Genomic DNA, 24,885 nt, shown 5'->3' on the forward strand with positions numbered 1-24,885 from the left:
AGCCGACGCACACAAGGGCATGGAGAGTGGGCAACATAAAGAAAAATGGAAGCAGTGGAGAAACCTCAAAAGAAAGAGCACTCATCCTTCGTTTTCCTTCCATGGAAGCGAAGAAGTCCGTCTTGAAGAAAAGACCAACTCTTAAAGAGACTGGCATCTTTCTCGGGGATGATCTCACCCTCTCACAGATCGCTCATATACAGGAAGTAATGCCGGAGATTAGAGTGGCAAGGAGAAAAGGCAAGATTGCCTTTTACCGAGATGGAAAAATGGTAATACTAGAGCGGCGCTCCACATGACGGTGCGAGACTTATGGGACCACACTCAAAGTGGCTGCCTGGAATTGTAATGGATCTATACGTCTTGATGTGGGTGCTTTTGAGGATAGCTTTATTGGAAGAGACATCATCTTTTACTCTGAGACATCAGTTTATGCATCACCTAGAGGACAATCCCCTTTCTCTATTTTGGATGATGACATATGGGAGTTCTCTAGGGATGGTGACATTATCATCCTAGGGGACTTCAATGCTAGGACTGCCCATCACCAGGCAGTGTTTTATGATACTTCAGAGGAGATGCTTAGAGAGCTAGATGTTGTAGAGACGGGCCTGTCCAGACTATCACACGATGTGGAATATACTGAGTATGGGCGACATCTGATAGACATGGGCACTGCACATGGATTGGCCATCTTGAACGGCCTACAAAGATTTCCTGCTGCGGGAGGTTTTACATGCTTCCCACACAGACATGGAGCCAGCACAGTGGACTATGTCATGGCACAGCCGAATCTCATCTCTAGTATCCAGGATCTCACAGTTGGGCCCATACCGGTTGGGGTGGCAGTAGATCATGCTCTGGTGTCGATGACCATCTCCTTCCAGTTCAGTGTAGCACACAGGCCACGGGTAGCAGCCCCTACTCGCTACACCTTCACACGGGAGACGGATTCTGTATACATGGACGGGATCTTCAGACGCCTATGCACTGAGGACCCGGGGCGACCTCTGGAGGAGCTAACTACTATACTGACACAAACATTACATGATGTAGCAGCAGAGGCATACCCACACACCCAGCCTGAGCAGAGCCGCCAATCAGGGAGCATGCCTCAGAACAACTGGTACGATGAGGAGTGCCGCCAAACTAGAGCCAGACTTCAGAGGGAGGTGCTTTTGGGGGATGTCACTCACAGACAGTCACAGATTGACTTCCGACGCCTGGTGTGGCGGAAGAAGAGGGCTTTTTTGGCTCGACTCGAGCAGGATCTATACCAGCTATTCTTGAGTCAGGACTCGCGTGAGGCGTGGCGGCTCTTTCATGAGCAGCCCCCCCCTCTCCCCAACCCCCCCGATCCATGCCCACACACATGTGCTTTTTTCATCGCTGAGATGGTGAAGAAAGCTATTGACAGGATGAGGACTGGGAGAGCATACGATCATGATGGCTTAGTCGCTGAGCATTTCATGCATGCCAAAGACCTACTAGCAGAGCTTCTAGCAGTTATGTTTAACCGTGCCATGTGTGAGGGCCTACCGGACACTTGGAGTCTATCTACGATGGTACCTATCTTCAAGTCAAGAGACCCCATGGAGCTTGGGAATTATCGCACTATCATGATTGGACACACACTGGCACGGTTGTATGCATCCATTCTTGAGCAACAACTGAGTAGATGGGCAGAGAGGGAATGAATGCGTGCAGCTAGGCAAGCAGGGTTCAGGAGAGGCTTCTCTACTCTTGACCATATCTTGACACTCAGGGCCATCATCGAGGAAGGCAGATCTCATGGGAGACGGATCTATTGTAGCTTTGTGGACTTCCGCAAAGCTTTTGACACAGTACCCAGAGCTAGATTGATGCGTAGATTACAGGAAATGGGAATACCCACAGAGCTCATTTGGGGGATCATGGCATTGTACAGATCAGTAGTAGGGCATGTACACACCTCTGAGGGACTTTCTACACCGGTTCACTCCACTATTGGGGTGAAGCAGGGTTGCCTGCTCTCTCCCTACTCTTTTCGGTATGTATGTGGATGAGGTTTCTGACTACATTGAGAGCGATGGGGATAGAGGTGCACTGTTGGCAGGGACATGGATTCCACTTTTGTTATATGCTGATGATGTAGTGTTGATCTCCGAATCTCCAGAGGGAATGCAACGTCAACTGAATGCTTTGCATAGGTTTGCCCACGAAAGTGGTTTGTCTGTCAACCTTGGTAAAACCAAGGTTATGGTGTTTAACCACCCCACAGTGGATCAGGAGGTCAGGAGACTGTGGAGTACACAAATGCTTACACTTACCTTGGAGTGGTTTTTAGCGGACCTGCATTCTCACTCAGAAGAGCAGCAGAGACCAGACTGACTGGAGCCCATGCAGCACTGGGTAGATTAGAGAAGATGTGTTCGCAGGTTCAGTTTCAGGAGCCCCGGACGAAGCTCTGGCTCTTTGACACTTTGGTGGCTTCAGCATTGCTCTATGGAGCTGAGATATGGGGACCTTCATTGGATCACCGCGGGAGGCCGGGTCGCATAGATGGATGGGGGAACATGGAGAAACCTCTCGTCTCTATGATCTCGCGGCTCATTAGAGCCAAGGCATCAGTACCACGGGCCATTATCCGAGCAGAGCTAGCGCCCCCCCCCCCCCCCCCCCCCCCCCCTAGTGGTGGAGGTGCTCACCAGATCAGTCTCCTTCATAAACCGCACATGGGAACTTCCTAGAGACAGATATGCTCGCATAGCACTTGAGTCCTCTCGACAGTTAGCCATACAAGGAGATACAACATGCTGGTATGGAGAGATGACATCATGGTTTCAGGCGCATGGGTTCAACATAGACAGGCTGCCACCATTCCAGTACTCATTGGATGCACCATCTCTCACTCTTACACAGTAAGAGCTAGCGGCCCCCCCACTAGTGGTGGAGGTGCTCACCCGATCAGTCTCCTTCATAAACCGCACATGGGAACTTCCTAGAGACAGATATGCTCGCATAGCACTTGAGTCCTCTCGACAGTTAGCCATACAAGGAGATACAACATGCTGGTATGGGGAGATGACATCATGGTTTCAGGCGCATGGGTTCAACATAGACAGGCTGCCACCATTCCAGTACTCATTGGATGCACCATCTCTCACTCTTACACAGTCAGAGATCACCAAGCTCATCCGCCAAGACCTGACCCAGCTAGACACTAGGAGGACATGGATACAACCAGCACATGAATTGGGCACAAAGATGGCTTTCTATAGAGACCACCTTCTCCAGCTTACGGAAGATGGTTTTGTGACGAGACCCAGATACATGGATACCCACTTGTCTCATGGGATACGATGTGCTATTGGCCAGTTACGCACATCTTCTCACCAGCTGCGGATTGAGACCGGGAGATACAACGGAGTACCAGCAGAGGCCAGGACATGCCCCTTGTGTGACATGGAGCCTGAGATAGAGCTGCATTATACATGCCGCTGCCCCGTCTACTACGAGATACGAGGCCGCTTCCATTGCTTGTTCAGAGAGGGTTTTGGACCACTCTCAAGAGTCATGGGATACGAAGATCAGAGATGCTTGGGTTTGTTCTTGCTCGAGCTGCGCAGACACAGAGATAGCTTGATGAATGGCGAGGCTAGCTAGTCTCACAGACGGATCACAGACTTCTTCAGAGCAGACACGGGACAGCCGCAAGAGCCACTCCCACAACAGAGCTCCCCCTCGTCTCACACTAGAGGCACACTGATCGACCGAGCGATTGAACTGGGGAAATCCAGGCACCCACGACTGCGGAGGACTACACAGCATCGACGGAGGCTACGTCAGAAGATTCGGAGCACGCTGGCCAGGCATGCACAACGCCCGGTCAGACTACTAACCATGGAGGAGATTGATGAGATCCGCCAACGACCGATGCTAGATCTCTTGTGATTCAGCTATCCCAGCAAGCCGCCCATTTTTGCTTAGTTCACATCGACCAATCTAGGATCCCATAGTATATATCTTTGTTTTGTACCGTTGTTATTTTGTTACTCTGACTTTGTATCAGATCCACCACCTTGTAACTTTCTGGTCTCATAGGTCACTATGGCCTTTTGGAGATGTTAATATAACATTTCATTTCATTTCATCTCTCTCTCTCTCTCACGCTTCCGCACACGCGCACTCTCACATGGCATCTGAGCTCAGGCATTACATGGTATGAGTCGCTAGCGTTGATGGCGCACCACCCGCATCAAGGTACTCCTCCCAAGAAGAACCAGCATCAGCGTTTTTATGTAGATCTGCCAGCGTTTTACAAACAACTAGGCACACGATCGGACAACTGCGTTTCCATCGCGGAGGACCCCCCTCCACCTTTGTTTTTGCAAGATCTCATTATTCTTGCTTGCGTTTTTGCTACTGGCTCCCAGCGCTAGCCTTTACAGGCCTTTTCTTCGCCGGAAATGCCCCTCTTCCATTAGCGTTTTTGTCTACCCTTGGCGTTTTTTGGGGAGCTGCGTTTTGGACAGCTGCTGCGTTTCCAGCACAGAGGGGGAGCGCTAGGCTCTGCCCATTCCGATCTTGTCTTTCCACACCGACTTGGCATCCGATGCCTTGCCGGTCCTCTTCCTCTTCAGATCATCAGATTTCAGCCACCTACCATTGCTGTTTTCTCTGTTTTCAGCCCATGTTGGGCTGCTACATTGATTCCCCACCCTCCCCACACCCTTTGCACTGCTCTGGACCCTGCCGGGAGCGTACGAGGACGCTGAAAATCGCTGGACAGCAGCGTTTTCATCACCTCGCAATTGCGTTTTTGGGTGGACAGCAGACACTTGGCTTGTGTTTTTTTACAGAGGATGAAGTTACCTCCTACCAGGACACCATCCGCTGGTGGTCCGCTCGGTCTCTTAGTGACTGCTGTAGTACACGGTATCTTCGACATTGACTTGATCATCTACGGGCGTACGATCCTTGGGAGATCCATTCATTCCAGCCATCATTTGGCGGTTGCGCACTCAAGAGGGGGTGGTGACTCGTGGTTTGCTATGGACACACCTATGCACTCATCAGAGGAGTTCACAGGAGATATGGCCATGCTCATGGCATATGGGATTCCGACATTCCCAAAGAAGACACCACCATCTTGGGTGGACAGACACTTACCACTTGACCTCGACACGTCAGATCACTTGCTTACACAGGAGCATCTACATGGACTTAGGGAGAGGATCTTCGATCTCTTCTTGGACGGGTTCATTGCTTGGATCTATAGACTGGAGTGGAACTTCAGTGCTTTAGACTCACTTGGGGAGTTTACTCGCGAGATGTGGGAGATCAGGCATCCCGTCACTACATCCGGAGTCACTCCGAGCTTGGCTTGGATGGTAGTGCAGCTGCTCTTCTACACCCTTGATCATTTCGATTGCTACCTTCAGAGTTGCTTACACTCACCCTCGGTAACCTTACAATAGACTTATCCGCCGACTTGGGCAGTCGGCCACTCCCAGCTCATTCACATTGAGAGCCACACCGAGATGCGGTTTGGTGGCGGCGTTGGCGTGATTCTGTTTTGGTTGACACGGGAGGATTGGAGGTGGGAGAGATAGGCAAGATGACGCAGACAGATTGGTCTGGCCTTTCCTCTTCTCAGAGGTCCTTCACAGCGTAGACTGTTCAGTCTGGCTTTCCTTCATCTTGGATTACCCTACCTGCTGACAGGACACCATCTGGTGGTGGTTCGTGCAGTCTCTCGGTGATTGCTGCAGCTTACGGTAGCTTCTATAGTGCAAACTGTTTAGTCTGGCTTTCCTTGTTTCGGAGGACATTTATGGTGTTGTCACAAATGGGTGATGTGGCATGGCAGTGGACCCCGGGATGACACGTGGCAGGTTGACGTGGCAGTACGGAATCCCGTGATTTCCAACGCAAAACGCGTTGACTGGCTGACATGGAACAATGTACGAAAATTCACTTTTCACAGAGGTGGTGACGTGGCAAAGCTTGTGGATATCCTAGATTTACACTGGCTGAATTTTATGGCAGCTTTTGGCTCAATTGCTTTATTTTTGAGAAGCTTTTGGATTACTGCTTTTGGGGCTCTGCTTTTGGGCATCCCTTGTAACCAATAAGTGGTTAGGCCCTCACTTCTCAGAGCATCTGGACGCAGAGTCTGAGAGTGAGCACCTACCCACTCGCTTGTACTTTGAACACAGATTAATTCAAAAAGAAATATTGAAAGGGGCGCTAGTCTTTGAGGCCAATATCTCTAGGCACGAAACTACGCCGGGCCGTGTCGACTTAAGTGTGAATTGTGAACTGTTTTGAAGTGAATCTTTGCTGTGTCGCGGTAGAATCTTGACTTGGGGTGTCCAAGTTTTTTAGAGTGGTATCAGAGCACATAAAGATTCTTCACACTCATGCCGATTGCTTTTGTGAGGGTCTGCCAGGCGAGTTGCCACCATCTCGTCCTGAGGATCATACTATTGATCTGATACTTGGAAGCACACCACCGAACCGGCCACCTTACTGTGTGAGCTGAGCCTAGAATGAAGAGATTGTGAACCAAGTGAAAGACCTCTTGGAAAAGGGTCTTATCGAGCCGAGTACTTCACCTTACTGCTCTCCGGTGTTGTTGGTTTTGAAGAAAGACGGATCTTGGAGAATGTGCATTGATTATAGAGCTCTCAACAAAATCACCATCAAGAAAGGATCGATGATATTCTACAGGGATCCTCCGATTTGAAGAGCGGATATCATCAGATCCGAATCACCGGGAGATGTCTACAAGACAGCTTTTCGGATGAGCTGCGGTTTATATGAATTTTTGGTGATGCCTTTTGGCCTTACCAATGCTCCAACGACCTTTAACCGAATGATGAACATGATTTTCAGAGAGTACAGATCTTTTGTTGGCACTTTCTTCGATGACATTATAGTCTTCTCCGAGGAGAGGCAGAACATAGAGAACATCTGCTACAAGTCTTTCAGGCATTGCGAGATCACAAGTTGGTGATCAATGCAAAGAAGAGTGAATTTCTCTTATCAGAGATACACTTTTTGGGACACATTGTCTCAGCAGAAGGAGTGCAGATGGACCTGGCCAAGATTAAGACTATACGTGATTGGCCCGATTTGAAGAATATCCATGAAGTTAGAAGCTTCTTGGGCTTATGTTCTTACTACCGGTGGTTCATTAGAAAGTTTGCAGAGGTTGCTTCCCCTTTGCATATCTTGACATAGAAAGGAGTCCCTTTCTCGTAGGGACCCACAGAGGTGACTGCCTTTCAGACTTTGAAAGAGAAATTGACTACGGGACCAGTTTTGACTTTGTCTGATTTGCAGAAGTCATTCGAAGTATATTGTGATGCTTGTGGTCGTAGTTTGGGTGCAGTCTTAATGCAAGAAGGCCATGTCATTGCCTATGAGAGCCGATTGTTTTTCAAGGCCGGAATTGACAGCACAGATATATGAGAAAGAGCTTTTGGTGGTTATCCATGCTCTTACTTAGTGGCGACATTACCTACTCGGAGCCGATTTTACGGTCTTCATAGATCACCAGAGTTTACGCTACTTCTTGTCGCTGCAGCCCACTTCTCTGGCAGCCCATTGAGCCTCTTCTCGACCATTCCCTCGCCGCATCGAGTGCTCCCATTGTTGTCCATCATTGGCTCTATTATCATTTGCATTTTCAGCCCCTTTTTACGTGACGGATCGGCTGCGTTTTTTCAGCCAGCTCTCAGCCCTTGTTTCCTCTCACATCGGGAGCGCAAATCATCCCCAGATCTACCCGTTGGTGGCCATCAACAACCCCTCATCGAGACGAATCCAAAGGTGCATCAAATCAGCTCTAAAGGTGCTTCATCCTGAAGAGTTACCGTGTTGACATTCCCATTCGAGTCAGTAGAGTCTACACTTGAGGTATTGAGTGTGTGTACATTCCATTTATGCAATCAAAAGCAAATACCACACTGGCAACGGTGTGGGGGGACCCTTGAGAGGGTTGGTTGGGATCCATCAGTTGTCATTCTCCTTTTCTCTTTCTCCGTCTGCGCATCTCTCTCTCTCTCTCTCTCTCTCTCTCTCTTCAGGGGAATAAAGGGAGCCATCTCTCGTGCTAAGTAGCACACATTAATGCAAGGAAATAAACAAATATTTGTGGAAGTGTAAAATCTAAATCTTGTCACTATATTCAATCCCGTTGCACCTGACACGAATCTATCAAGGACGTCTGTGAAATACTTCCATTAACCGAGGAAAATCCCTTGTGGTGTGTAATAGATCTCATACTAAGTGCATGAGCCCACGAACCGTCATCTCAGAAGTCAACTCAAGTGACTGCATGATACTCCGATTCATGTTGGACCATGAACGTGTACAGATCAGGTCATGAACGTATATGATAATAAAGGGCAACTTGTACTGTGGGGAGCAACATAGTGGTTCGAACCCCAAGAGTACGTCATAGCCCAATAAGTGTGAATGAATTGTTAATTCTCTGGTACCAAGCTCTAGGGGCCTGCTTGAGGCCGTACAACGCCTTTGTGCAATCCATACACATAATCCTCCTTTGCCTGCAACTCTGAACCCAGGCAGCTGCTCCACATAAACCGCTTTACCTGAAGATCTTGAGGGTTTTTTTAACCAATCGTTGTATCTTGTTAAATGGCTCGGGCCGTATTTTGTGATTGGCGTATTGGCTATACAAAGGGTATAAGCATATCAATTTTGTTTTTGAGAGAGATCCTATTATCTCAATTCGGCTATCTTTTAGATTTATATTCTGACTGGGATGATCTTGTGTTATTTTTGTATTTCAGATTGCGTACTTAGACTATTGTAAAAAGCGTGGCTTCAGCAGTTGCTACATCTGGGCATGTCCTCCTTTGAAAGGGGATGACTACATATTGTACTGCCACCCAGAGATCCAGAAAACACCCAAAACAGACAAGCTACGAGAGTGGTACTTGTTACTTTGCTGTCCTCTCAATACAAATTTGTTGCTGGTTGGGTGCTTTGTTTGGCTTATGGATTTTTTTGTTCTTTGGCTTCTCACAGGTACTTAAGCATGATCTCAAAAGCAAAGAAGGAAAAAATAGTAGTTGCAAACAAAAACCTGTATGATTACTTTTTTACAACAGGAAATGATTGTAAAGCTAAGGTGTCAGCTGCTCGTCTTCCTTATTTTGATGGAGACTACTGGCCAGGAGCTGCTGAAGATATACTTCAGCAGCTTGAACAAGAGAAAGATGGTTACTACAGTCAAAGGAGAGGGAAAATGAACAAAATAATAGCAAAGAGAACAACGAAGACGTCAGCTCAAACGGAGCTAGCGGGCAGTCAGTCTAAGGATTTTCAATTGATGACTAAGGTATTTGGAGGGGATTGGGCTTTTTAAATTGCTCAGGTGCTGCTTGCCCTATTCTTGTTGTTGGTAAAGAGACAATTTGGCTTAATGCTTGTAGAGTCTATGATTATTAAAGTAAGTGTAAGATGTTCTTGAGCTACAACGATGTAATTTGTTGCTGCAGCTGGGACAATCAATTGCTGCCATGAAGGAGGACTTCATAATTGTTCAAATGCACCACGCATGTTCACGCTGTCACTTGTATATTGTTTCGGGTGCTCGTTGGACCTGTGAACGTTGTTCTGGAAACTTCCAACTATGTGCTAGGTAAGCACCTGGTGGTTAATTATCAGTTAAGTTATCAATTCAATGATTGATTGTGGATTTGTTCCCTGGCAGTTGTTATGAAGAACATGAGAAGCTTGAGGAGGAGAACAGACATCCAGCTGGCAAGAAAGAATTCCATCAGCTAGTACTGGTAAGCTCTTCTTGAGCAAATAATTCTGTGCTTGCCATAAGGCTACATCTGAACCATTGTGCTATACAATGGCTGAGAGCCATAAGGCATCGTATCTCTCTCTACTCTCCTTGCCGCAAGATCTTATTTTGTTCCACATTTCTTACATCTTTGTCTTGCACGCTTTGTTCCATCCTTCTGGGGGTACTAGTGGAGTGTAAATCCTCGGCAATGATTGTCAACTACTCCATCATCTGTCAGGGGGTATCATGTTGATACACCTTCATACTCTTTTGAAGCTGTGGTTGAAGGCATGCTTTGAATTTTCGCATCTTTTCCTCCTTGGAAATCTTCATGAAAGAAGTATCTTTGAGAAGAACCGACCAATACTTGTCAACATAAGTCCTGATTTTCTCATGTTTCTTTTGGGCGAGCTAGTCCCATTCCTCTGGATGTCCTTCTCAAAGTTAGGCGGAAGGAATTGTTCATAAAATTCATCTTTGCGCTGAGTCTTCGTTTTGGCTTGTGTACCTTCCAAAATCGTGGCTAACCACTACTTGCTTGCCGTCTCCTTGAGAGACATCCCAACATGACGCAACTTGGAATTTTCAGTAAAGTTTCCGTCGACCAAAGCAATCTCAAATTGTCTGATAAAAGACAGTGCCTTGGAGAGATATCTCCGTCCTGTGTAACTGTCAAACGTGACATCCTTGTCACCGAATTTGAAACCCCGCATTTGTGGTGATGCTTGCGGTTATCCTTCTTGAATTTGGGCTTCTCTTTAGTGTTATGTAGGGAAGTAGTAGGCGTTCTCTTCTTGCAAGAAGGCTTAGATACTGTATGAGAAGTGGAAGTAGTATTATAATCAAGAGAGTATGATGGAGAAGAGATAGAGACATCCTTGCTTTCATTCAGCAGACAGTGTTCTTTTTCCTAGCCCTTGCTCTTTGTAGGCTATTTTTTCTAGATCCGGAGATCCCTTGTGCGCTAGTATCTCTTTCTGCATTTTCCTCTTGTGGGTTATTTCCATCAGCAAGGTTTTCCTGACGTCCATCGACATGAGTTCTTCCTTGGAGCTTCTTGATTCCATCCAAAACCTTCTGGATAGCCGGTAGCATGAGAAGTTGCTACAATTCTGCGAGTTGAACTTGTACTTGCTGAAGTTGGTCTTCAACGGTTCTCCCTTGATTCGTCATGGTTCTTCCCGTTCCTTCCCGGAATCGTCTTCCTTTGCAAAAAAAGAGAAACGGGAGCGTTCACGAATAATCAATAAGATGAAAATAAATAGAACATTGTCTAAAAGGGACAAGGGAAAAGATTGACATAGTATTGGGGACCAGAAGAGGGGTTGGTCCCCTCCCCCCCCCCCTTAAAGAGAATTTTTATTTAGAGAGAATCCGTTTTAAAAGCACAAGAACTGGAGAAAACCCCTGCCTTCTAGATCTTAGACTTGATGGTCGTTTCCTTCTCGTCAGGGAAATCTGAGAGACAAGCTCTCAACTCCTTTTTCGTGTGTATTCAGAGCATAAAGCTCCGCAAACCGCTCTGGTTTCCGTTTCCGGAATCCCCGAGCGTAGGCTAAAGCCTCCTTGCTCCTTCTCCACGATGGAGTACCTGCAAAACGCACAAATACAAAAGCAACAACTTGTAGAGCGTACTCACAAGTTTCACCTGTCGCTCCTAGTACGGAAAAGTGACCTCCATACGTCGACTTATTGCGATCACTTGCAGTTTCCAGGCGGCAGAGTCTCCTTGTGCTAGCGCTGGCATTTTTGGCCTGAGAGAGGGGGCGCTAGGTTGCTTTTCAGGCCTTTGGACCTGGCAGGAATAGTTGTCGAACTTCATGCAACAAAAGCAGAGCAAGAGGGCACTGGAATAGGTAGGAGGAGAGAGAAAAGGGTTCACGGCAGCTTTAGAGAGAGGAGAGAAAGGGATCAGTGGCCGCTTGGCTGTTTTTAGTAGATGTGGGGGCGTCTCCTCTTGGGCATGCTTTTTTTAAAGTGGCTGTCCACTTAGTAAGTGGGGAGCCGGTCACGTATTTTAAAAAGTGTGAACTTGTTTAAAACCTCAATAAAAACTCAGTGAGATGAAAACCGATGCTACACAACACTTCCCAGGCGTCCGTGGATGCAACCGCATGCAGACATATATTTCCTCGCGGGAAAGCATCTGCTTTCTCGGAAAGTGCTCAAGAATCTTGCTTTCTAGAAAAAGATTCTCAGAACCCATCTTTATTCTTGTGCGTGCGTCTTTACGCGTAATCCTTTATCTAGTTTGGATTTGCTTCCAGAACAACGGAATATTTTCTATCTGATGCTCTCCTCACCCATCATGTGACGCATCGGAAATACCCATTCTCCGGTCTCTCCCATCCAACTTAGGGATCAACTCGTTCACGATGCTTAATGTCGCCCATCATATGACACATCAGAGTTGTCCGTTCCTGATGGCTTTTATCAGTTCCAACAGATCTACAGTTTCCAACTTTTAACAATTGCAGTGTACACATTTAAATATCCTAATTTCAATAAATAGAAATTACTCAAAAAGAAAAGAAAATAGTCCATTTAGCAACACCCACAATATCGTGAAGATAATTTTGAGCATTGACCAATATGGATTGTTTTAGCATCCTTCGGTACCTCTAGGTACGTTTCGAGCGTTTCGTGTTTCGTTTCATTTTGAGGAGACGAAACACAGATTCATGTGACACTAAGTCTGTAGGAGTCATCATGAATCGTCTTGATACTTGGTAATGTCACAATATCGTGAAGATAATTTCATGCATTGAGGAATATGTATCGTTTCAAAATCCTTGGGTACCTTGAGGTACACCCACATCCCGAAGGTAGCTCGATCTTGGGCGGTCTTTATGCTTTCCTAATTGAGGACGGGCATTTTTTGCATGTTGTACAAGGAATCGGCTATAAATTGCATCTTAACGCCTTGAGTCCAATGGCAATTGGTGGTTTCAACTCATAGTCGTACATAACCGACTTTGGTGTGAGTGCGTGCGTGCGTGTGTGGGTGTGTACATAGATGTGAGGGAAGTTTGTATTAGAGTATGTTTTTTTTTTTTCCCGAGAAAAAGATCCTTCTATTAGTTAATGAAAGCTGCCCATAGGGCTACATCCACCTCTGCAAGAGAGGGCTACAACAAACACGGTGGGGAGACTCTCCCAATGAAAAAAACAACATATATACAATGAGGCTAAATCAAGAGATGGGAGGAGGGAAAAGCCACACAGGTGGACAGTAGTGCCATCTGAGCACCCCCTGGACCATGGAGTAAAACGGCCCAGGGTGCCAGAGACGAAGGAAAGCCTCGCGGCGCTCCCGCATGCGGTCGGAGCTGCCTTGTAGTCCCTCAAGCTGTCCTCTGAGAGTATGGATCAGCTCTAGCCAGAAGTCACGAACAGTCTCTGCTGGTGGTACAAGGCGAGCCTCAAAGATGCGGAAACAACGGGTCCGCCAGATGAACCAGAGAGCTAGGCCGCTGATGAGCTCCCAACACTCCGCTCTCACTGCTCCACTCCTGTGGAGTAAGGTCTATAGCAGGCTGGAGTGTAGGTCGACCCCCCTGTATCACTATCATCCTGCTGGTGGAAGATAGCTCAAACTGAAGTGCCGGGCCCGTGAGGGTGGACCAAGCCGCCGCCCCCCAAGTGTACTGTCGAGCCGTGGAAAGGGCAGGCATCAGCCGAAGAACTCGTAGCCACACCTGCTGGGCCGAGGGACAGTCCCAAAGACTGTCACGAGGACGTGGCAGTTATTAACCATGTCACAGAGATGTGGCAACTGCTAACCTTGGTTGTTGGTTTCTTTCCAATGGGGTTTATTTTATTTGTTTAAGACCCTCTTCTTGAAGTAGCAAACGATCGTACATTGTATGGCCAATGTGAACGGTAGATTCACCCGCAGACGGGAAGTGGTCGGCACTGGAATTCGTATGGTAAGAAGATGTCTAGGCTCAGAGCAAGATCATATAGGTCCCCCCGTCGCACTTAGCAAGTTGGTGGATACTAGGAAGTGAACTCAATTAAGGTGTAAAGTCAAGGTGGGACTACCAACAAAAAGTATCCGACAGTTGGGCCACATTGCATTTTTGGATGCGGTCCCAATCAGGATAGATGGTCAGAAGACCAGTGGGAGCCCAACGGAAGCATCTCCTAAAATTTAGGGAACTGCTATTTTGGGCCATGAAATGTGTTCGCGTCATTACCTTTGGTATGACTAGGGGAACACTTTACAACTCTGCCGCGAAGTCAACTGACGCACCAGTTGAGATATTTTTAGCAGGGAAAGCCCAAACTCGGAAACTGGGCGACGTGTCAGCTTGTGAGCGATTCTGCCACTCTGGGAGGCAAAAACGAGCTGCATATCATCAAAGGGGACGCCATTTTCAGCCATAGGCGGATTGCAACAGGTACAGAAGCTATGGAATGCTTACCTTGCCCTCTATGCACAGTATGGTGACGGGAGTGATGCCCCGCACGCTACATACTGCTCTCTTTCTCCCCTACGTGCAGTTATGTGATGCCCCACAAGAGGGCTACTCATTTGACTGATGTACAGTTGTGTGGGTTCATGCTTTTGTGCTGAGGCAAGAGCCTCCTTGAGCAGGAACAGGGGTAGCTAACTGCTGCTCCAAAGCAGGCACTGGTGAGGGTCATAACCTCACCGTACAGGTGCAAAATCAGCGCTGTGTATGCGCTGTAATTTGACTGTTTTTCAGCCATACGGACGCCAGGATCATTGGGAATCGTGCCCCACTGGCAAAGGACAGTTAGGGGACTGTTTGGGGCTGAAAACAGGGAAAAAACCAGTAAATACAGCGTGCTGAATTTACTGTTTTTGGACAGGAATCAGAGGGTATACGTCAGTGCAAGCGAGTTCCAGCAGGGGAATGGGTTTCGCGCAAGTTTTGGGGCTGTTATGCTGTCGAAATTTGGCCAAATCAAATGGTATCTAGGTGGATACACGTGAAGGATTCCCAGGACCTTACCTTGTAATTTACCCTCCTAAAGAATAAAGAAATACCGAAAGGGGCGCCAATTTTGGGGCCTACAGGTTGTCGGCGTCTGCTCGGAGCATTCTAGCTTCCGGGCCGTGTGTGAGTTGAAGTGTTAACTCCCGTCGCAGGTTCTCTTTGCAAAGTGCTCTGTGTGTGTGTATAAAGTAAAGAATTTCGGGTGAAAGCCAACGCCTACCGCCCTACGGGCCGGTTTCAAAGACAGTGTCGCTGACTCTCCACCAACTGGTCACAGGCTGTACATGCGGCCGAGAGACCACTATGTACAAGCCAGCTCCCTACTGCTGTGGCTCTGTGTGCAACCAACCAGTGGAGCAAGGTGACGCGCCTCGGCTGTCTGGAGTCCCACAGCCTCTGCCAAAAAGCTGCCAAGAACTCAACTGTGAGACCCTCCTCCTGCCAATGACGTGCTGCAGCGGGGCGGGCCTCTCTCTGTGCTGCAAGTATATGACGTCCAAGCCGAACAGTGTACTGAAAGAAAGGGACTCCTGGGCGGTCTGCAGAAGAGAATGGGTCCCTCCATAGCCACTCACCAGGATCCCACTGTACTCGTGCCAGTGGACAGCACTCCCAAGCCCATAGCCTCCAGTGTCCTGTCTCAAGAGCTGCTGGGTCAGGGTCTATGACGCAAGTCCTCCCACAGATGCCCACAACTCGGATCCTCTAGAAACAACACTCTGCTACCTGCGGGGCCTCTACTGCAACTCTCTGTAATCGTCCCCCACCCTGAAGCTCGAAGAACAAGGCTGGGACAGTCTCTGAGCAAGCCCTGACTGCAATGAGAACCTCCAGTCGTGTGAAGGCTCCCATCCACCGGGGTGCTACTGGCTCGAGAGGCGTGAGCCAATCAGCTGGAACTGACTCTGAGATGTTCTGACACATGCTCTGAACCCCTCTCATGCCCTGTAGCTGGACAACCTGCACCTCCTCTGACAAACCTGTGAACTCTAACCAGTCACCTAGAGAGCGCGCTGGACCTGCTGCCATGGGACCCCAAGAAACATGAGGCCTACTCCCAACCAAGTGGCCTCTCTGAGTGCTAACCATGGGGTTCCAGACGAGGGGCTGCCGTAGGCGCTCCTCCGTGCACGTCGGCTGCCGCTGCTCTAGGCCACGCCGCAATAGCTCCCAAGACCGAAGCAGACTCACAGCGAATCGGTCCTCCAGTCTCCTGCTCAAACCAACTCGGCGCAACTCTGTAAAGATCCATCTGGTCGAAGGTTGCCAAGGGCCTCCTGCCTGAGGCACCCTGGCACGAAGCCTCTGCAACAAGAACTCCTTCCAGGGCTCCTCGCCTGGAAGAAGTCCTCTGACGACGAACTTCCCAAGAAGGGCTCTGCTGTGCTGTGCTGGATCAATGATCCCAAGCCCTCCCTGAGAACAAGGAAGTGTGATGACCGACCAAGCCACCTTGGCTCGGGCAATCTGAGTGTCGCGACCAGACCAAAGGAAGTTCCTGATCAGCCTCTCTACCTGGCTGATGCAAGAACTCGAGAAGATCTAGCAAGAAGTGATGTACCACATAGTCGCCAACAACACCTGGTTGGCAACTACTACTCTACCAGCCAGCGAAAGTCGTGCTGAGCTCCAGTGTAACAGCTTTCTCCTGATGGATAGGAGAAGAGGAGCAATCTGCTGCTCGGGGGACAAATCCAAACCAACCTGACAACCCAAGTACCGAACTGCAGTCCCTGGAGGAATCCACCTGAAACCCTCTCCTGGCATCCAATTTGGCACAGGAGCACCACCAACTGAGAAAGCCACTGTCTTTCTCCAGTTGATCAGTGCGCCCGATGCACAGGAGAAGGTCTCCAAAGCCTGCCCACATCTGTGTAAATTGGCCTCCTGGCCCTCTAAGTACAAGGCTGAGTCGTCGGCAAACTCAGCGTCCAGAAGCTCATCTCCCCGTATAGGGAGTGCTAAGCCCCTCAAACCAACCTGCTGTGACACCAAAAATCTGCTCATCGCCTCCGCATAGAACAGAAAGAGAAAGGGGGCAAGAGGACAACCCTGTCTGACCGATCGTGTGAGCATGAAGGCTCACCTCTACCTCCTGCCAAAAGCACCTGACTGTGGGCCTGTCTGTACAAAGCTGACACCCCTCTGATCCAAGCCTCTGAGAAGCCCATCCTGCGTAGCGTGCCCTCTAGAAAGTCCCAGTCAACTCTGTCGTATGCCTTCTCAAAATCGAGAAGAAGAATCACAAGGTCCTCCCCACGGAGCCGTGCAAGGGCAGAAGCCTCCCAAAAAGTGAAGATGTTGTCAAGGATACTGCGTTCCTTGACAAAACCTGTCTGAGTCCCATGTATAAGGCTCTCCAAAAGTGGCTGAATCCTCAAACTCAGAGCCTTGGCAAGAATTTTGTAGGCTGAGTTGAGAATGGTGATGGGACGCCACTGTCGAATCTCATCCAAGGAGCCACCCTCCTTTGGAATGAGGTAAATCAAGCCCTCACTCATGCTATCCGGCATTTCTCCTGTGTGCAGAATGTACTGAAAGGCACTACAAAGATCTGGGCCAAGCAGATCCCAGTACTCCAAGAAGAAGCTGAAAGTCAGCCCATCCTCACCTGGACAGCTACCACGAGGGAGGGCCCTAAGAGCCGTGTGCAGCTCCTCAAGCTGAAGAGGTAACTCAAGCCTCTGCCGCATCTCCTCAGTCACAAGACAAGGCATCTGTGCCCAAACCTGCTCCCTGCATGCATCCCGTCTCTCTGACTCGGGCTCAGCCGACAGTAGCTCACGGTAAAAGTCAGTAGCAACTGCACGCATATCCTCTGGCTCGCAAACAACTGACCCATCGGGTCTCCTCAATTGATTGACCTTGGCATGCGAGTGCCGAGGTCCCACTGTCTCAAAAAAAACACCTGTCACTCTGTCACCCACCTGAGTCCACTGAGATGCCTGTCGGTGGAAGGCAAACTCATGGCGCCTCTCCTCTGCGCAAGCAAGCTCCTGTCGAGCCTGCTGTAGCTGCTCCTCCAACCATGGACTGTCTGGATGCTGCTCCTGCATCCTCTGTAGTGAAGCAATGCCTCGTCTGAGACGCTGCTCCTCCTCTCTCGCTACAGCCCGTCGAGCCAAAGACTCCTGGAGAAAGAAGTGGCTGAGCTGAGCTAGGCCTGAGGCCACTCTGTCTGCAGGTGGAGCCTGGCTGTCCATGCCCTCTGTCCATAGAGCCTCGACCCTCTCTCTGAGTGCTGAGTCCAACAAGACCCGCTCTGGGATGCGAAGCATCGTGCTCCCACTCCTCTGCCTGTCTGCCACTGTGAGGATCACTGGTGCATGGTCCGAGAAGGATGTCCCTGCCAGGATGCCCACTGATCCCCCCAAGTCACTGAAGTGGTCACTAGTGTAGAAGCGATCTATGCGCGATAGATTCACTCCTCCCACTCTGCGGTCCGATCTAGAGAAGGCAAGACTCTCTGGAGGCCTCACAAAGCCAGAATGCTGCCATGTATCCGAGACCCTCAACGTCATACAAAACCTCTCCCAAGCTGCTAACTCGACTCCATGCAAAGTAGCATGGCTGCCTCCGATTCTGTCAGAAGGGTCCTCCAACATGTTGAAGTCCCCTCCTACACACCACTGGTCAACCTGTGGCAAAGACTCAACAAGCTGTGACCAAAACTCTGCACGAGCACTCGCCACATTGGGCGCATAGATGTTTAGGAAACCCACAAGGCTACCCTGAACCTGCATAGTAATCCACTGAGCCCTGCCTGGTACAATAATCCCTCTGCCCACAATGGCCTGCTGTAATGAGTCCGCAATAGTCATACATACCCCACCCTGGATGCCTCCAGGTCCAAAAGCAGCTGACCAAAAGGTATCATAGCGTCCACGCAAAATCTGACCTCATCGCCGAATGCGGCTCTCAGATAAATGGTGCTCCTGAAGCATAAGGAGATCAATCTCTCCTCCCACAAGGCAACGCTGAAGCTCCTGACGCAATCGGCCCCGCTGTCGCTGAAACTGGGGCCCACCGAGTCCCTGCACGTTCCACGAGACGATCCTCATGGGGAGCGAGAGAGAACAGATGCTGCCGCAGCAGCAAGACGAGCTATCTTCGAAGCAAGCTTGGATAGGGAGTAATCCGCATCCAAGCGTCCTCTAGATAGGCGAGACTGCAGTGAGTGCCTGGTCCAAGCCCAAGTAGAGCGAACCGTGCGTAAAGCAACCTCCTCTGTCCAGGAGTCCTCATGAATGAATACATAGCAAGGCAAACACTGCGTATCAGCAAAAAAGTACACCACAATGTGTCTACATCCTGCTGAATCTGGGGGTGTCACCGCAAACTTGGCCAGTGGCCACAAAGTCTGCAGCAAATCTGTAACGCCAAGTTCTCCCATGTGGTGAGAGAACTCGAGAACCTGTGTATGCAACCATCCCACCACTGAGTCGAGGGACCACTCTGTCTCAGTCCTGCCACAGAGGGGGAAGGAGAAACCAACTGCTGAGTCCAAGGCCTCTGTCCCCCTAGCGGCGAGGAACAAAGCGTGGACTCTGAAGGAGGCTGCCTCGTGGTCTGCTGCGGAATCGCCAAGAAAACGAGTAAACCCGTAATCGAAGAAATCCCAGTGGCGTCGGAGGTCAAAGCTCGTCAAACCACGAGGGATAGCTGCAAGAGGAGATGTCTGAATCTGCATTGGGGGCCGCATGAAGGGCTGACCCTCTCTCGCTAGGCGACTCATGGCGAAGGCGCTGCCAAGAGATCTCCTGGCCGCCGGCAAGGGTCCAGTCTCCTGAGCCGACTATGGTACTGAAGCAGGAGGAGGGGGAGAAGGGGCTGGGGGGGGGGGGCGGGGGAGAGGAGAAGCGGGGTGGGGCGGCAGAGACATGGGGGGGGCGAGGTGGGGAGTGAGCGGTAGCAGAGGGCGGGGGAGGGCATGAGGAGGAGGAGGGGAGATCGGAAGGCGGAGCGGTTGGCGAGGGTGAAGCAGAGGTGGAGGCTGGCGTAGGGGGCTCCTCCTGCTCAAGAGGACCAAAGCGGTTCCCCGTGGGAACCCACTGCTGCTGAGTAGGCACCTGGGGGCCACTCTGAGAGCCAGGCTGTCGCTGTGGCCCCTGGCGTCGATGGCCACAGGCCTGCTGCCACCCCTCCTCCGCTGGAGCCCCAGGCTCGGAGGGTGGCGTTGAATCTGTGCTCTGTGTCGCTGGCTGTGGCTGCGGCCCAGCCTTGGCAGGCTGGGGCTGAGGCTGGGGTGCGGGTCGTGGTCTCCTCCATGGACAGGCCTTCGCTAGGTGGCCCATCTGTTTGCAAATGAAACACTGGTTCGGGAGACCCGAGTACTCCACACTCTGTCTAAACCAACCCCCACTCACCCGAGGCAGAAGGATGACCTTCGGGAGCGTGTGGGTATCTCTGACCAAAACTCGAACTGAAGGGATGCCAGCCGCCTTGGCAGCTAGTGATGCTGCCGTACGAGGTGTCTCCAGGACAGTTCCGATGGCGGAGCCAATCCTGGAGAGAAGTGGAAGGTACTCCCTCCGTAAACCCGGAAAGCAGACTGAGATGGGGATGTCCGCCTCCTCTACTAGCACATCCGAAGACGGGTCAAAACCATGTCGCCACTGTCGAAAGTGGGCGCGTGCTCGGATGGCCAATGGACTCATAGCTATGACCTTGGAGGCCATCTCGGAAGTCTCGAACTCAATCTGGTAGTACCCCCGTCCGAGAATCTGGACATCCAAGATCTTGCCCACCTCTGCGAGGAGGCGGGCCTGGAGAAGGTCTCGCAGCTCTCCTCTGCTGGGACGAGTGCCGAGAACCTTGCAGATGACAGAAGTCGCCTGCAAGCGTTCTACCTCTGTGGCAAGGCTCGCTTGCTCTGCCGGCGTAAGAGCAAGTCGAATGGTGGGCTTAGCGGGGTCGGGCGAGGGGGCTTCAGGCGAGTCCCTCCGAGGTGGAGCTGGAGCCTCCATCTGTGTCTACTGCTGAGTCGAAGAAGCGGGCGGTGAAGAAAATCTGCGAACGAGTACGCCAAGCACTTGTCCGAAGAGAAAGCGTTGCCGAGCCAGGCGCAGAAGACCTTGGGGAGCAAAGAGGACGGGGGGGGGGGGGGCGGGGGGGGAGGGGATGGGGGGACGGCGAGGGCGAAGAGGGCAGCCGGGTACTGTGCGGGTGCACAAGCGGCAGCGAGCAGGGGGATGGGGTGGGGATGGCAACGCGAGAGGAGGGCAGCGGGCAGCCTTTGGGGCAGCGCGAAAACAGGGGGGGGCAGCGGGCGGGCGGCAGCGCGCAGGGGCAGCGTGAGGGGGGGAGAGGTTAGCGCGCAGGGGCAGCGCGAAGGGGGGGGGGGGGGGGGGGGGGGGGAGAGAGGGTAGCGATGGCGCAGCAAGGGGGGGGCGAGCAGCAGTAGCGAGCGTACTTCGGTATTAGAGTATGTTTCTTTCGTTTGATTTCCTTAGTTTTTTATTTGCTGTTATCTTCCCCTGAGTTCTTGCCTTCTTTCATTCCTTGTATTCTTTGAATCTGTTTCGTTCGTTGGCTTGCCGCTCCGCTCTCGACTTGCTCTACCAGGTTTCTTTCTACATTAGGTTTCCAAAGCTGTTGTCGCTCTAGCCTCCTTCACTGTCTTCCTGAAATTCCCTCCTTAATTACGGTCTTTAGGAGCCACCTTCAGCAAGTGGACTGGTTTCTACCCTGGCTGATAGTTCCTTATCAGCTCCAGTCATGTGCTCTGTTACGCATCTTGTCGCATCCTTCTGCAGTTTTTTGGTGATGTTGGTTGCCTCTTCTCCCTCAGCTTTGTCAACGGCAGCTCTCTTTCTTCTATCTGTCCATTGCTTGTTGCTATCAAGTTCTACTAGTTGGCGGACAATGCCCACACAATGCCCAACGTTCAAGCTCTTGCCACTTTTTACTCTCTTTAGGAGAGGTATTCACCCTGGCTTTCAGTTTTTATAGTTGCTATGTGGCTAGTTATTTCCAGTTTTAACAGTTTCCAGATTAATGCTTACAGCTTCCAGATTATTGCCTTGGGGCTTGCTTTTGTAATCAGTGATGTACTTGCCCTCAGAATGGCCACTATGTGAGCGTTTTGAGAGACTTTTTGAGAGAGAGAGAGAGAGAGAGAGAGAGAGAGAGAGAGAGAGAGAGAGAGAGAGAGAGAGAGAGAGAGAGAGAGAGAGAGAGAGAGAGAGAGAGAGAGAGAGAGAAATGAAATGAAATGTAATATTAACGTCTTCAGAAGGCCAAAATGACCTATGAGACCAAAAGGTTATATGTGGTGAATCTAATACCAGGTCTGGGTACAAAAAGTACAAAGAACTGAAAAGAAAATAGTGGGTAGGGGTGGGGTGAAAGCTGATACAAGGGGAATACAAAGGGTGAGCTGATACAATGGAGCTCTCTGATAGTTGAGGCATCATATACATATACATGAGTATCCAAAAGGCTATAGAGATTCAATGTCCTCCAAGGTAGGCACTTTGTCGGGACGGCTCCTATGTCGCGCCGGTATGGTATGGATCCTCTGTCGCAGTTCGCGTCGATGTGGAGAGGGCCTCCTCATCCGTGGGTGATGGGACCGCCCCAACTCTATTGCCCGATCAAGTAGTATGCCTCTGGTGCCTCTTGTGTTGTTATGCTGTTGGGGCTGCTCGGACTCCTTTGTCTGTGACTGAAAGAAATCTGAGAGAGAGAAATGAAATGAAATGAAATGTTATATTAACGTCTTCAAAAGGCCAAAGTGACCTATGAGACCAGAAAGTTACAATGTGGTGGATCTGATACAAAGTCAAAGTAACAAGATGACAAAATGACAGAAATGACAAAATGACAAAATGAAATACTATGGAATCTTGAACTGCTAGGTGTGAATAAAGCAGCTAAACAGCTAGCCGGGATAGCTAGATCACAGGAGATCCAACATCGATCGCTGGCGGATCTCATCAATCTCCTCCATGGTCAGTAGTTTGACCGGGCGTCGTGCATATCGAGCCAAAGTGATCCGAATCCTCTGATGTAGCCTCCGTCGATGCTGTGTAGTCCTCCGCAGTCGTGGGCGTCCGGATCTCCCCAGCTCAGTTGCTCGGTCGATCAGTGTGCCTCTAGTGTGAGGCGACGAGCTCTGCTGCGGTGGTAACTCCTCCGGGTGTCCAGTGGCAGCTCTAAAGAAGTTTGTGATCTGTCTCTGAGACTGGCTGGCCTCTCCTCTCATCAGGCTCTCTCTGTGTCTGCGCAGCTCAAGCAAAAACAAAAACAAACCCAAGCATCTCTGACCCTCGTACCGCATGACTCTAGAGAATGGTCCAAAGCCCTCTCTGAACAAGCAATGGAAGCGGCCTCGTATCTCGTAGTAGACGGGGCAGTGGCATGTGTAGTGCAACTCTGTCTCAGGCTCGATGTCACACAGCGGGCATGTCCTCGCCTCTGCTGGTACTCCGCTGTATCTCCCAGTCTCAATCCGCAGCTGGTGTGAGGATGTGTGTATCTGGCCAATAGCACATCGTATCCCATGAGACAAGTGGGTGTCCATGTATCTGGGCCTCGTCACAAAACCATCCTCCGTAAGCTGGAGGAGATGCTCTCTGTAGATAGATAGAGAGAGAGAGAGAGAGAGAGAGAGAGAGAGAGAGAGAGAGAGAGAGAGAGAGAGAGAGAGAGAGAGAGAAAATGAAATGAAATGTTATATTAACGTCTTCAAAAGGCCAAAGTGACCTATGAGACCAGAAAGTTACAATGCGGTGTATCTGATACAAAGTCTGAGAGAGAGAGAGAGAGAGAGAGAGAGAGAGAGAGAGAGAGAGAGAGAGAGAGAGAGAGAGAGAGAGAGAGAGAGAGAGAGAGAGAGAGAGAGAGAGAGAGAGAGAGAGAGAGAGAGAGAGAGAGAGAGAGAGAGAGAGAGAGAGAGAGAGAGAGAAGATGAAATGAAATGAAATGTTATATTAACGTCTTCAAAAGGCCAAAATGACCTATGAGACCAATCAGTTACAAAATAGTGAATCTAATACCATGTCTGGGTACAAAAGAACTAGAAAAGAACTAGAAGTGGAACAAAATACTACTACTACTACTACAATCTAAAACTACGTGGGTGTAGCAGCTGATACAATAGGTACCCGGTAAACTGGATGTAACAGTGTGTGAAACAAAGATGGAAGAAATGGTGAGGATCCATCCTCATCTGCACTCTGGATGTCGAGAGAGTATGGCTCGAATCTTCTGTTGTAGTCTCCGTCGATGCTGTGTAGCTCCTCTCCTCAGTCACGGTCGTCTGTATCTCTGTAGCTCCAATGCTCGGTCGATGAGAGTGCCAGTAGTGGTCGAATGAGTGTGGGACGAGCTCTGCAGTGGTGGCTGCTCCTCTGGCTGTCCCATATCTAGTGAAAAGAAATCTGTAATGTGTCTCTGGGATTGCCTCTCTCTAGCTCTCCCCAGTAAAGTGTCTCTATACCTGTGTAACTCAAGTAGATATAGTCCAAGACATCTCTGATCCTCATAACTCATGACCCTAGATAGAGGACCAAAACCCTCTCTGAATAAGCAGTGGAAACGCCCCCGTATCTCATAGAACACTGTGCAATGACATATGTAGTGCAACTCTGTCTCTGGCTCTCTCTGGCATAATCGGCATATCCTGCTGTCTGCTGGTATCCCTCTGAATCTACCAGTCTCAATCTCGAGCTGATGTGAGGATGTGCGTATCTGACCAATGGCACAACGCAAACCATGAGACATATGTGTGTCCATGTAGCTGGGTCGAATCACAAACCCATCTCCCGTGAGGTGGAGAAGATGCTCTCTATAGAAAGCCATCTTCGTGCTCAACTCCTGAGGTGGCTCTATCCATGTCCTCCTGGTGTCGAGCTGGATCAGGTCCTGACGAATGAGTCTAGTGATCTCCACCCGTGTAAGCGACAGCGAGGGTGCCTGAAGAGAATACTGGAAAGGGGGCAACCTGTCCATGGTGAAGCCATGCGTCTGAAACCATGAAGTCATCTGTGCATACCAGCATGAAGTGTCCCCCTGTAGAGCTAACTGTCTGGAAGACTCAAGGGCCAGTCTAGCATATCTGTCTCTAGTAGTATCCCATAGGCTGTGCACAAAGGACACTGATCT

The 24,885-nt window shown here is 50.0% G+C and overlaps 1 protein-coding gene across 3 annotated transcripts in view; it reads left to right on the forward strand.

Annotated features, from left to right (window-relative positions):
• The window catches only part of LOC147443323 (histone acetyltransferase HAC1-like), a 54,255-nt gene that overhangs the window by 15,909 nt on the left and 13,461 nt on the right, over positions 1 to 24,885 (forward strand). For all 3 annotated transcript variants that reach the window (XM_086529207.1, XM_086529206.1, XM_086529209.1), the window contains exons 10-13: positions 8,805 to 8,947; positions 9,043 to 9,355; positions 9,516 to 9,658; positions 9,731 to 9,809. In XM_086529207.1, coding sequence (XP_086385333.1) covers positions 8,805 to 8,947; positions 9,043 to 9,355; positions 9,516 to 9,658; positions 9,731 to 9,809 — 678 coding nt within the window. The remainder of the gene's footprint in view (positions 1 to 8,804; positions 8,948 to 9,042; positions 9,356 to 9,515; positions 9,659 to 9,730; positions 9,810 to 24,885) is intronic.

The sequence above is a fragment of the Adiantum capillus-veneris genome, chromosome 14, assembly GCF_014529385.1.
Source record: "Adiantum capillus-veneris isolate H3 chromosome 14, ASM1452938v2, whole genome shotgun sequence".
NCBI lineage: Eukaryota > Viridiplantae > Streptophyta > Polypodiopsida > Polypodiales > Pteridaceae > Adiantum > Adiantum capillus-veneris.